The 13,236-nt window shown below is 41.7% G+C and overlaps 1 protein-coding gene across 1 annotated transcript in view; it reads right to left on the bottom strand.

Moving 5' to 3' along the window:
- Nucleotides 1-408: 408 nt before the first annotated feature.
- LOC110587566 (charged multivesicular body protein 3) overlaps nt 409-13,236 on the bottom strand; it is a 62,335-nt gene continuing 49,507 nt past the window's right edge. Inside the window, exons 4-6 of the mRNA XM_021697779.1 lie at nt 5,530-5,651; nt 2,759-2,873; nt 409-1,636 (exon numbers count right to left, since the gene is read on the bottom strand). Coding sequence (XP_021553454.1) covers nt 1,491-1,636; nt 2,759-2,873; nt 5,530-5,651 — 383 coding nt within the window. The 3' untranslated portion in view covers nt 409-1,490. The remainder of the gene's footprint in view (nt 1,637-2,758; nt 2,874-5,529; nt 5,652-13,236) is intronic.

The raw sequence follows: 13,236 nt of genomic DNA, 5'->3' as shown, positions 1-13,236 counted from the left end.
AATGTAAAACACAAAATTCCTAGGAGATAACACAGGAGAAAATCTAGGTGACCATGGGTATGACCATGACTTAAGCTCTAACGCCAAAGGCATGATCATGAAAGAAATCATTGGGAGGCTGGACTTCATTTAAATTGAAAACTGCTCTGTGAAAGATAATGTGAAGGAGAAGACAAGCCACAACTGGGAGAAAAATCTTCATAAAAGACACATCTGAGAAAGAACTATTACCAAAGTATGCAAAGAGCTCTTCAAACTCAACAATAAGAAAATGAACCATCCAATTAAAAATGGGCAAAAGACCTAAACAAACACCTCACCAAAACATACAGATGACAAAAAAGCACATGAAAAAATGTTCAGCATCATAAATCACTAGGGAATTGCAAATTAAAACAACGGTGAGATACTACTACATACCTGTTAGAATGGTCAAAATCCAAAACACTGATAACATCAACTACTCGCGAGGATGTGGAGGATTAGGAACTCTCAGTCATGGCTGGTGGGAAAGCAAAATGGCACAGCTACTTTGGAAGACAGTTTGGCAGTTTCTTACAAAAGCAGACATGGTCTTACCAGTGATCCAGCAACTGTGCTCCTTGGTATTTACCCAAATGAGTTGAACAACAACAACAGCAACAGCAGAGAAAAGCAATCCGAGGATGAGAGAATCCTAATCTCACAGCTGTCTGCTCTGGGTCCAACTTGCATTGGGAAGGAGGGCAAGGAAAACTACATACACACACCTGTTAGGACATAATACAGCCATCCAGACAACAGGACAAGGAGTCATAATTCTCAAGGATCCTTTTGCTTAAACAGATGACAGAAAGCAGAAGTGTGGCTCCCACACCACATCTGTGAGGCTGGGGAACAGCGTCCTCGGAGCAGAAGCCTCTTGTGCTGAGCTTCCACGTCCCGTACGACTGGCTGTAGCACCTCCTCTCCTTCCAAGGTCAACATATAACTTGAAACTGCAAAACACCTTGAAAATTCACTGCACATGACAAGCTACAATGAGACCAAGTGTTAAAGCAGAAATTTATTAAAATCCATTTTATATAATAGTGTTTTAGGGACAAAAAACGGTAGAGTCCTCAACATTCAGGCAGTCAACTCTATCCTCAGAAGTGCTTCGGGAGAAGACAGATTCCTTTGCCCTTTCCTCCAAAAGATACTTCTGTTTATATTCCTGAAAATGATGCATTGTGAGAAGACAGATTCCTTTGCCCTCCCCTCCAAAAGATACTTCTATTTATACCCCTGAAAATGATGCATTTATAACCCCACCTCTCAAGGACAATCCTGTTGAGATCCCAAAACCTCTGCAAAGAGTGAAAAGATAGGAGCAGAGAACCTTCTCAGAATGCAGTGCCTCATTTCGAGGTGTAGTGCAAGAGGTACATAAAATGGTGCTGCTTCAGAGGGGTGTACCCGCTCCTGGCAGGTGGGCTGGGAAAGAGCCCGAGGGCCCGGCGGGGCGGACCCTAGCTGCGGAGTGTGGCCAGACGGGACTGCATGGCCTCCAGGGCCTCTTCCTCCTCCTCCTCATCTTCTGATGCCGCCATCGCTCCTGGAGGTTCAGGCTCTGGAAGGGCGTCGGTCACTTTACTAGGTGCTTTGCCCAAGGCCCCTGAAAAGAAACAGCAAATAAATTAACCAAGTATCATTTTAAAGAAGTGGTCCCTCATCCTCTCTGCCTTTCGTGCCTGGAAGAGTCCAACAAGAAACAGAAAAGGGGCAATAAAACGAGCTGTTTGCATGAGCTTTTGCTCACTATGACAAATATGCAAACACCAGCTTGTGATGAGACCAAGGTTACAATAACTGAGGATTCTGGTTTTTAGAATTTTGGTTCTGACACTCTTAGTCTAAATTCCTAAACACTACTGAATATTTAATTTTCAAAATGTTAAGTGTTAAGATGAAGATGTTAAATGTCTCTCAGTAAAACTAAATTGTTGCTAAACCTTCACAAAATGTTTTCCTGAAGCAACTAGTCTTTCTCCCAATAGTTTTAAAACAAAGAAACAATTTTAAAACAAAGATAAAAGTTAAATGTCACCATTTTTTTTTATTAAGCCTAAGACCCAATATCCAGAAGTAAAAATAAAGTTTAAAACCTCATTGACTTTCAGAGATAACTACTATTTTTCGTTTATTCCCTTTCCAGACTTTTTCTATAGGCCTGGTTTTTACACAAGAGTATGGACTGCAGTAACAAGGCTTTTCCCACACATATTGTGGACATCTCTCCATGTCAATGAATGTACTTCCACATTACCACACCTATAAAGTATTCCATTAAAACAGATATAACACAATACAACCACTACTCTATTATTAGGCATTTAGCTTGTTTCAAACTTTTCAGTATGATAAATAATACTGCAGACATCCTTGAATTAAATCTTTCATCACATCCTTAATTACAGAATAAACTCCCGGAAATCAATCTGTTAGGTCCAGGGCTTTTGACAGCTATCGCCAAACTGCTTTCAAGAAAGTCTATCCCAATGTTAAGCTCCCAACGGCAGTGTTGTGAGAGCAGTGCTTCTCCTTGCCATTTTGAAAACTCTAGGAATTTTTAAAAAGATGTTATGGATATTGTGTTTATTTTTCAAGAACTAACTTTATAATCTAAAAAATGTAGAAGTAAGAGAGTCCAAAAGAAAAAGCTACTAGATAACTTAGTGACTGCAAGAAGAATGACCACAAAAGGAGGGGAGAAAGAGGAAGAATCTCAGGGCCATACCTGCTGTGATTTCAAACAGAATTTTGTCAATTTCCATTTCTGCTGCTTCTTCCATTTCTTCCTGATCATCCATGCTTTCAAAAGTGTCCTCTAACATTTCTTCTATGATGCCAGCCTATAGACAGAACAGATCACATCAAATCTGTTCCCCAGAGACTCCTCTGTGGGTCCAGTTCCACCCGAGCCCTAGTGTCTCCAAGTCCAGACCACCCTTCTGAGGGCTAATACCTAGACAGATGGCCACTAGAAACACTGATGCTGTCTCTCCTCTCTGAAGAAAGGCAAAGGCCACAGGGAAATTGTTCTCCATATTCAGTACCAGGGCTGGTGGGGGCCCTCTCTCAGCAGAGCCTCACATAGTAACCCAGACTGTAATGACAGCACTTGGGGAACAACCTACTGAAAATGAGTGTGCTCTGGGCTCTCTTAGGAAGCATGTACCCTGGGGCGCCTGGGTGGCTCGGTCAGATAGGCGTCTGCCTTCGGCTCAGGTCATGATCCCAGGGTCCTGAGACTGAGCCCCCGTCGGGCTCTCTGCTTAGCAGGGAGCCTGCTCCTCCCTCTCCCACTGCCCCTCCTGCTTGTGCTCTCTCTCTGACAAATAAATAAATTAAATCTTAAAAAAAAAAAAAAAATGGAGTGGAGTCTTCATGGACACTATGATTAACAAGTACTAAGAGCAGTTGGGGTTCTATGGACCCCTGAAAAGGCCTGAAGAGTACTTAGCGTGTCCAGGTTACACCTGCCGGTACAGGGCCAGTCCAAGGGGTTCTGGCAAGGATCAAACAATTCACCAAAGACTGATCCTCCATTCCTGAGAGAACTGATAAGAAGGTTTCTGGACCCAACAAGGTAACGCCCAGACTTCACTGGAAGCCCCGTGCCTGGCAGCCTGAAGCCAGCCACTCAGCCTCCTGTGTCCTCAGTATGGGGCACAAGAAAACCATTCTCGAACACTGCCCAACACAAGCTGGACGCACAGTCTTCCCAAGTAAAACCCTACTGACTGTTTTTTGTTTGGTTTTGAAGCAAAAGGTCCTAACAGCACCCTCCAGTGACAGAAAGAGGCCCCTGGTATCCCTGGGTAGAAGAGATGGGAAGGGACTGAGAGGCAGAAGGAAAGTATGGGTTTCAGGCTTCTGAGAAGCTGCCAGAAGAGAAAAATCCTAATTGCTTTGCCACTTGCAAGAGCTGAGCCCCTTGCTTTGTACCTTGACCCAGGGGTTCAAGGAGCAGAGGGGCACTTGTGGCAGCTCTGGCCTTGGCTTCCCCGCACTTAGCAGGGCACGGCGCTCACTGACCATGCTGATGGCATCAGATGTAAAGCAAGCCCTCTCTCCTGCCTGCCTTTCCTGTCTAAATGACATGAATCAGACTAATAACCATATTCTACCCACTCTCAGATCCTTTCCTCCCAACCTAAATTTACAAATAAACAAATTCAATTCACACAGGTGGAGCCTTCTGACCTGAACAAATGGATGTCATCTTACTGTTGGAGGCTACCGAAGAGGAGGTTCAGGACATGCTCTGTAACTGGCTAAAAGAGCCTACTGGAATCCTGACTGTAACAGTCTTCCACATCCTGGAGGTAGAAGTCATTCACTCATTTATTCACTTATTCAGTCAGCAACCATTCATCAAATGCCTGCTCTGTGCCACACACAGGCCAGGGTCTGGGAACAAATGGAATGACTAACATCATGTCCCTGCCCTCAAGGAGCTGGGCCCCTACCAGAGGCTTCAGTTTGTACTTGGCGATGTATCCTGGAATGAGTTCAGTAAATATTTATTATGTATTACACGCAAGCCTTCCTCCCAATCTATATTACTCTCAGCATTCAGAAACCATTGTGGAAAAGACCCCAGATTCTAAAAGGGTCTTCCCCTCAGATTCTGGTGGCTACATAAGTCAGAACGAGCAGGACTAAAGTCATTCTAAGAATTACCTTTTTATCCAGTTCTACATGGACAGTCATCACAACTTGGGAAAAAAGATCCACACACCACTTTTAAAGGACACACGCTCCTGACCCCATTTCCTCCCTACCACTGCCCAAGCACTTCTCGTTCCAAAGACCTGGGTTCTGGGCATTATGTTGTCGTTCCATCCATTTTCTCCCGTTCCTCTCTCCCACGCCCAAGAGCCCCGCGCAGAATTCAAGTTCATAAATGCAATTCCCCAGGAGGAAGAAAGGCAATTTCTATACATAAGCTAATATATAAGAATCTGAGGTGTACAATGTTGGCTCTCAGGTCACAAGTCCAAAGTGAGAAACACAGCTGTCTGAGGAACTTACTGTCACCACCTCTAACACAGCTCAGGCAACAAGGTCAGACGTGTGTGCTCCAACCCCAGATCTGTCACTTACTGCCAAGGTCACTTAGGTAGATTTCCTCCTGTGTAAAATGGGGTAAAAACCCAGCTCCCCCACAGGGTCACCGGGAGGACTCTCTAGGACAGCACGTGTCACACAGCACGGGCTGCAGGGGCTCAGTAACAGTGTCCTCCTAAGCCTTATCCCTGTCTGAAGGCCACCAGCAGAAGACCTTTCTAGGCCCTGATCCGGGGACACTGGCAATCTGACCCAGCCTCCGCTCTCGTCAGCTCAGATGGTTTCAACCAGTGTTAAGAGCTGCTCTTCTGTCTTCAAAATCATTTCTGTCTGGCAACAGTGGTCCGTTCATTCCTGCCCACCCCTGGCCCTAGCCGCCTACCATCTGCTGGGAGTGACCGCCAGGAATGGGATGCAGGGGTGGCCCCAGGTCACCTTCATCATTTCTTTGGATAGTTCCCTCATGGTGGCCTGGACTTCTGGGATCTTCACAAGACTCTGCATGGCCTTCATCACTTCTGTGCTCTTCTGCAGGGAACCAGCCACTCGCAAAACCGCTGAGAGGGAAAAGTAACAGGACTCTTTAACAGAATGTGACGCAGAATTGGTATAAAGAGTAACAGTCATAAGGTATTCTTATAAATAGGTGGACTCCCAAAGCTATTTATGAACTGGCAGACTACATTACTGTGCTAGTTGACCAAGAGACTGACTTTTCCAAATTGTATGTGACTTTGGCTACAATAGGTACACATTCTCTGAGCATGCACACAAACCGGCTGATCTAGAAAGCTGCCTGAAGGCATGCATCTGATCTTGAAGGAAGAAGTCAGCTAGGAATGACTGTAACACCCAAGACAAGTCACACATGGGAGGAACAGCTCTAGACCTTGCCAGGCCACAGTGGAAAATTCAATACTTTAGGATACCCAACATGGTGCTCCCCCATAGACCAGCTTATGGATGGCGACTGCTCTATGAGAGACCTGTCACTGGTCCTCAGGAAAATGAGAGAAATCAGGATAAGATACACAGTGAGCCTATGTGTTGCAGTATGGTGGTTACTGTTCCTTGTTAAGGAAACATTTTTGGTAGTCTGATCATATCCATACTATATATTCTATCTAAGAAATCACGATAATAGCAACTGATCATCCCTCTGCCCTGCCCCCCGGCCACACACACATCTTTAACATGTCAAAACAGAGATTTAGCACCCCTCCAAATCTGTTCTGGAATTTCATGAGACTTAAAGTTCTGAGCTGTTCAACAACAGCTTTCACATCTAAAGGAAGATGAGAGGCAAGGAAACAAGAGTGACCAGGAAATGACTGTCTAACATACACACAATTTTATGATTTTTCCAAAGGAGTCAGGAAGTTTGCTAGTTGCAGAGAATACTTCATTTCCCTTAACATTAGAATGGAAAACTAAAAGATCTATTTATTAAGATTACTGGGGCACCTGGGTGGCTCAGTCGTTGAGCGTCTGCCTTCGGCTCAGGTCATGATCCCGGGGTCCTGGGATCGAGCCCCGCATCGGGCTCCCTGCTCTGTGGGAAACCTGCTTCTCCCTCTCCCACTCCCCCTGCTTGTGTTCCCTCTCTCACTGTCTCTCTGTCAAAAAATAAAATCTTTAAAAAAAAAGATTAAGATTATTATAATTATAGCAGAAATACCAAGAATCTGTATGGTTGAAATAATTATATATGCCATTATAATGGTACAAAAAAGTTCTAAAATATTAAAGTTACTATTGATTATTGTAAAAAAGTAAGTGATGGGAAGAAGGGCAAAAGTAAAGCTAATTCCATACAGTTCTTTTTGAACTATAATGTTTGATGTCTACACAGGCCCATGTTTTATCCTAATTTGGATCCTGCGTCTATACCAGTGTGTGTGCCTGAATGTGACATGTGTTCAATAAACTTTTTTGAGCTGAGTTAGTAAAAACAAAAAGACGGGAGACAGAAAAAAATGGTGTGACAAGTGTTAAAATACTAAAACATTTGTACTCTGAAAGAGGTATAAATTTCTAATTGTTGAACAAGAAAGGGAAGAGTCAATATAGTGGGGAAAAGAAGAAGCAAAAATAAACTTAGAAATAAAACTAATTCCAAAAAATTTAATTTGATAACCAATCAAGATTGGGGTAAGTGGATTTTTAAAAGGCCAAAATATATGTATGTGCTACAATGGAAACTCAAAGAAGATACGTATACAGAGAAAAATAAAAGACTAGACTAAGATGTACTTTCTATGTTCCATAAGGAAAGAAGCGGGTGAGGCAGATAAAAATTATTTTATAATAAAAATAGTCACCCCTACAAGAGAATGAGAAGACAAGCCATAAGCTGGAAGAAAATATTTGCAAAAGACATATCTGAGAAAGGACTGTTATCCAAAGTATGCAAAGAACTCTTAAAACTCAACAATAAGAAAATGAACAACCCAATTAAAAATGGGCAAAAGACCTAAACAGATACCTCACCAAAAAGATATACAGATGGCAAAAAACAAAAACAAAAAAAGAGCAAACCAAAACACAACCACCAACCCACATGAAAAGATAATCAACATGTCATCAGGGAACTGCAAATTAAAAGAAAGAAATACCACTACACATGTATTAAAATTGTCAAAATCCAAAAACACTGACAACACTCAATGCTGGCGAGGATGTGGAACTATATAGGAGCTCTACTTCTTTGCTGGTGGGAATGCAAAATGGTAGTACAGCCACTCTGGAAGACAATTTGGCAATTTCTTACAAAACTAGACATATTCTTACTATATGATCCAACAATTGTACTACTTGGTATTTACCCAAATGAGCTAAAACACATGTCTACACAAAAACCTGCAGATTAGAAGCTTTCTTTGTAACTGCCAAAACTTAGAAGCAACCAAGATGTTGCTTGAAAGTGAACAATAATGGATAAAGTGTGGTACATACAGACAATGGAATATTCAGCACTAAAAAGAAATGAACTCGCAAGCCATTAAAAAATGAAGGAAACTTACATGCATATTACTAAATGAAAGAAGCCAATCTGAAAAGCTTACACACGGGGCGCCTGGGTGGCTCAGTTGTTAAGCGTCTGCCTTTGGCTCAGATCATGATCCCAGGGTCCTGGGATCGAGCCCCGCATGGGGCTCCCTGCTCGGTGGGAAGCCTGCTTCTCCCTCTCCCACTCCCCCTGCTTGTGTTCCCTCTCTCGCTGTGTCTCTCTCTGTCAAATAAATAAAATCAATCTTAAAAAATAAATAAAAGGCTTACACACTGTATGATTCCAACCATATGACATTCTGGAAAAGGCAAAACTAGGGAGACAGTAAAAGATCAGTGGTTGCCAGGGGCTGGAGGAGGAAGGGGTGAAGAGGCAGAACACAGAGGATTTTTAGCTATGTATATTTCACAATAACAAAAGAATCTCTGGGGCACCTGGGTGACTCAGTTAAGCAGGGGAGCATGGAGCCTGCTTAAGATTCTCTCTCTCCCCCTCTCCCCTCTGCCCCCCACCCCACTCACATGCGTTTACGCGCGCATGCTCTCTAAAGAAGAAAAACAACTCCAAAAGGTTAAAACAATACAGAAAACATTAATAAGCTAGCATTATAAAAACTAGCTGACATCTAAAATTAGAAAGATCAAAGTCACACAGAAGGGATCATGAAGTAAGCAGCATTTCCTGGTTGTAGCTCTTTCTGCTAGCCTCTCCCCAACCCACTGCGAGGCCTTCCACTGCTCTTCCAGTGTTCCAGGCTCCTCCCACTGTGGGGTCTCTGCACATGCTCCTCCCTCAATGTGCAGTGCAGGCCCCCGCTAATAGCTCTCTGGAGTGGGGACTTGATGGATAGATTTCTTTCTTTTTTTTTTTAATGGTATGCTACATGAATTTGTATGTCATCCTTATGCAAGGATCATCGAATCTTCTTCTCATTAAGGTTATCATTCTGGTAATATGTGCTTGCCCAAGAGAGGACAAGATTTCTTTTTTTATTTGAAATGGACTCATGATTTTACTCCCGGTGCCTAGCATTGTGCCTGACACAGCTGACACTCAAATATTTGTTGAAGAAAGCAATAAATGAACTCAGAAGACACAAGGAAAACTATAATATTCAAATATGACTTTAAAAAAATGTTAAACATATTCATGTCTTAACAGCAAACAACACTGAGGTGGTTAAAAAAGACTCAAGTGCTTCTTTTTATATATATATATATTTTTTTTTTTTCTTTTTAAGATTTTATTTATTTGACAGAGAGAGGCAGAGCGAGCGGGAGAGGGAGAAGCAGGCTTCCCGCAGAGTGGGGACCCCGATGTGGGGCTCGATCCCAGGACCTTGGGATCATGACCTGAGCCAAAGGCAGACGCTTAACAAATGAGCCACCCAGGCACCCCAAAAGACTAAAGTGTTTCTACATACAATGACATAGTTAAGTCAGAAATGTGTTTCCTTTTTTGTACTGACCATAAAAATTCCAGAACATTTTTTTATAGAAATAAAATCAATTTCATATAGCAAAAGGAAGAGGAGGGACTTCAACAAACAGAAAGTAGTTCTCCCCAAGTTTTCAATTACAGACATAGAATGGCTACATATTAGTGACAATAACAGACCAAATGATCTCAGAAAAGAAACTAAAACCCAGAAATAAACACAAAAATGAAAAAAAGCATTTAAAACTCAGAAATAAACATAAAAAACATTGAAGTATTTAAAGGATTAATCTTTTAGCATTTCACTGTGGAAATTTTTAACATATACAAAAGTGGAGAAGTGTCATTTCACCAAAGAGGAGATATGGCTGGCAAGTAAGCACATGAAAAAAATATTCCTACTCATCTACCACTAGGGAAATGCAAATTAAAACCACGATCAGCTCCACACACCCATCAGAACTGCCAAAATAAAAAATAGTGACACTACCAAATGTTGTGGAGGATGCAGAAAAACTGGATCACTCATACACTGGCATGTGGGAATTTAAAATGTACCGCCACTCTGGACAACAGTTCCTTATATACAACCATAAAACCCAGCAATTGTTCTATTGGGCTTCTAGCTTGGAGGAAAGATTTATGTTCTTGCAAAAACCTGTATACTTTTAGAGCAGCTTTACTCAAAATATCTGATAACTGGAAACAACCCAGAAGTCCTTCAACAGGTGAATGGTTAAACTGTGGTACAGCCATACCACGGAATACTACTCAGCAATAAAAAAGGAATGAACTACTGATACAGGCAAACCCTGAGTTAATTTCCAGAGAATTACACTAAGTGGAAAAAAAAAATCAATCCCAAGAGGTTACATACTGTCTGATTCCATTTATATAACATTCCTGAAATGATAAAATTATGAAATGGAGAACAGATTAGTGGTTGCCAGAGATGGGCTGGGAGGGAGATGCCAGACATTAGGTGGGTAGGTGTGGTTATAAAAGGACAACATGAGGGATCCTATCCTTGTAGAGATGGAAACTGAAAACATTCTGCAGCTTGACTATATCAATGCCAATATCCTGGTTGGGATATTGTACTATAATTGGGGAAAATTGGCAAAGGGTACACAGATCTCTGTATATTACTTCTCATAACTGCGTGCACGTGAATCTACAATTATCTCAAAATAAAAACCTTAATTAAAAACTCTCCTGGGGCACCTGGGTGGCTCAGTCATTAAGCGTCTACCTTCGGCTCAGGTCATGATCCCAGGGTCCTGGGATTGAGCCCCGCATCGGGCTCCCTGCTCAGTGGGGAGCCTGCTTCTCCCTCTCCCTCTGCCATTCCCCCTGCTTGTGCTCTCTGGCTCTCTCTCTGTCCAATAAATAAAATCTTAAAAAAAAAATAAAAACCCTTGGAAAACAATATAGGTAGGGGGCGCCTGGGTGGCTCAGTCGGTTAAGCATCTGCCTTCAGCTCAGGTCATGATCCCAAGGTCCTGGGCTCAAGCCCCTCGTTGGGCTCCCTGCTCAGTGGGGAGTCTACTTCTCCCTCTCCCTCTGCCCCTGTTCATGTTCTCTCCCTCTCTCACACGCTCTCTCTCTCAAATAAATAAAACATTAAAGAATATATAAAAATAAAGCAATAATATATTCCCATGCCTGCCTACTAAAAAAGATATACACAAAAAATACAAGTTCTGCTATGAATACTACTATAATAACCAAAGATGGAAACAAAAGTAGCTAAATACAGGCTTCACTTCATAATCAGCAATGCAAAAACTAATGTAGATATTCTGAAAAGAATTTGACGCCAATAATAAAAGCAACAAAAGCACAAAACTCTACGTATCATAGGTTCTTGTGGAAATTACAGTTAAATTTAAAAAACAGAAAAGGAAATTAAAATAAATATAAAAAAATGGCATCAACACCAAAATTCTGCAGCTCCTTGGTATCGAGGGCCCAGGGAAGCAAGACACTCACAAACTGGACTGACTGTGATTTTTAAAAGCCAATTCAAACATGGCAATCACAAACAGAACGAATACAATTTTGAGAAAATATGGAATCTTACAATATTTCACAATAACGACAAGTGAAAGCTCAGAGAAGTGACAAAGACATTCAAGCCTCAAAAATAAAGTATCTTTGAAGAGAGTAAGATACTTCTTCCTTATAATAGGGTTCAGAAAAAGAGTTAAAAGATAAATGATTTATAAGAAACATCCGATACATAGTAAGAAATAAAGAACAGAAAGATAAAAATTAAAAGGAAAAGGAGATAGTACACATTCTATAACACGGGAAACTCAACCAAAGGCCATGAAAGAGAATTACAGTCATTAAAAATGATTGGCACCATGCACCTTTGGGAAACTTTTAAAATTTAAAATCAAGTTTATTTATAATTTATATGCTACCACTCGAAAAAATAATTTGAAATGGTTTATTACAAAGACACTGCATTAGCAGGTATGATAAAATAAATAGAGAAGCAGGACTCCCGGGTGGCTCAGTCGGTTAAGCGCCTGCCTTCGGCTCAGGTCATGGTCCCAGGGTCCTGGGGTGGAGCCCCGCATCCATCGGGCTCCCTGCTCAGCGGGAAGCCTGCTTCTCCCTCTGCCTGCCGCTCCCCTGGCTTGTGCACTCTCTCACTATCCCTGTTGCTATCTCTGTCTGTCTCTCTCAAATAAATAAATCTTAAAACAAATAAGTAAATAGCAAAGCTAAAAAGGGTGAGTTGACTCCACAAATGTAGGCCTAAGTTTCTCAACAGTGGCACTGCTGAATGGTTTGGGCTGGACAAGTCTGCTGTAGGTGGCTGTTTTATGCATTCTGAGTGCTTAGCAGCATCCCTGGCTTCCACCCACCACATGCCAGTAGCATTTCCCGCATCCTCCAGTTGTGACAACCAAAAATGTCTCCAAACACTGCCAAATGTCCCCCGAAGGGCAAAACTGCCGTCTGTTGGGGATCAGTAACCTAGGCTGGCAGAGCTACTACAACTGAGAATAAATTTAGCTTTAGCATCTCAGCAGCTGGGCACAAAGGCTAACCGTGTTCTGAGCCTCGGTAAGGAGGCTGGTGGAAGCATACTGTCTCGCTGGGAAAGATCATTTTTTTCCAGCACTGGGTTCTAACAGAAATTGCATACCCCAAGCTTTACTGACTATACCAGTAACTGTACAGAAGTTATAGAAATAGTCTTCATATAGCTGTCTCTTTTCCATCAAAAAAACAAGCAAAGGAATACTGTGCAAATATAGCTCAGGAAAGGCATTTCTGTGGGAAGCAAAGCTAAGAGGGATGAAAATGTGGCTTTCTGATGATCCAGCTTGCTACAGACAGGACCTTGAAAATTCTAGAACTACTATGTCATGTCATTCACTTAATGTCAATTATATATTCTTGTACACTCACAGCTCCGTAAAAGAAGTATTCATATCAACAATAACTAAAATTAAAAAGGAAACAAACAGAAGCAATCAATTTGTTAGAGAGGTATGCTTTTACCCTTTTAAAAATTTCTATTACTGTATTTTGTTTGTGCAAAGGAAAAATATTTCATCTGAAAAAGACAAGTTGCTCTATAGATTTTGAATTTGTGCAAGTTTTGAAGGAAAACATTTAAAACCACTGAATAAACACATGGACAATACATAACACAGATACATATTTTAGAAGAT

The sequence above is a fragment of the Neomonachus schauinslandi genome, chromosome 10 (assembly GCF_002201575.2).
Source record: "Neomonachus schauinslandi chromosome 10, ASM220157v2, whole genome shotgun sequence".
Classification (NCBI taxonomy): domain Eukaryota; kingdom Metazoa; phylum Chordata; class Mammalia; order Carnivora; family Phocidae; genus Neomonachus; species Neomonachus schauinslandi.
This window is presented reverse-complemented; position numbering and strand designations above follow the sequence as displayed.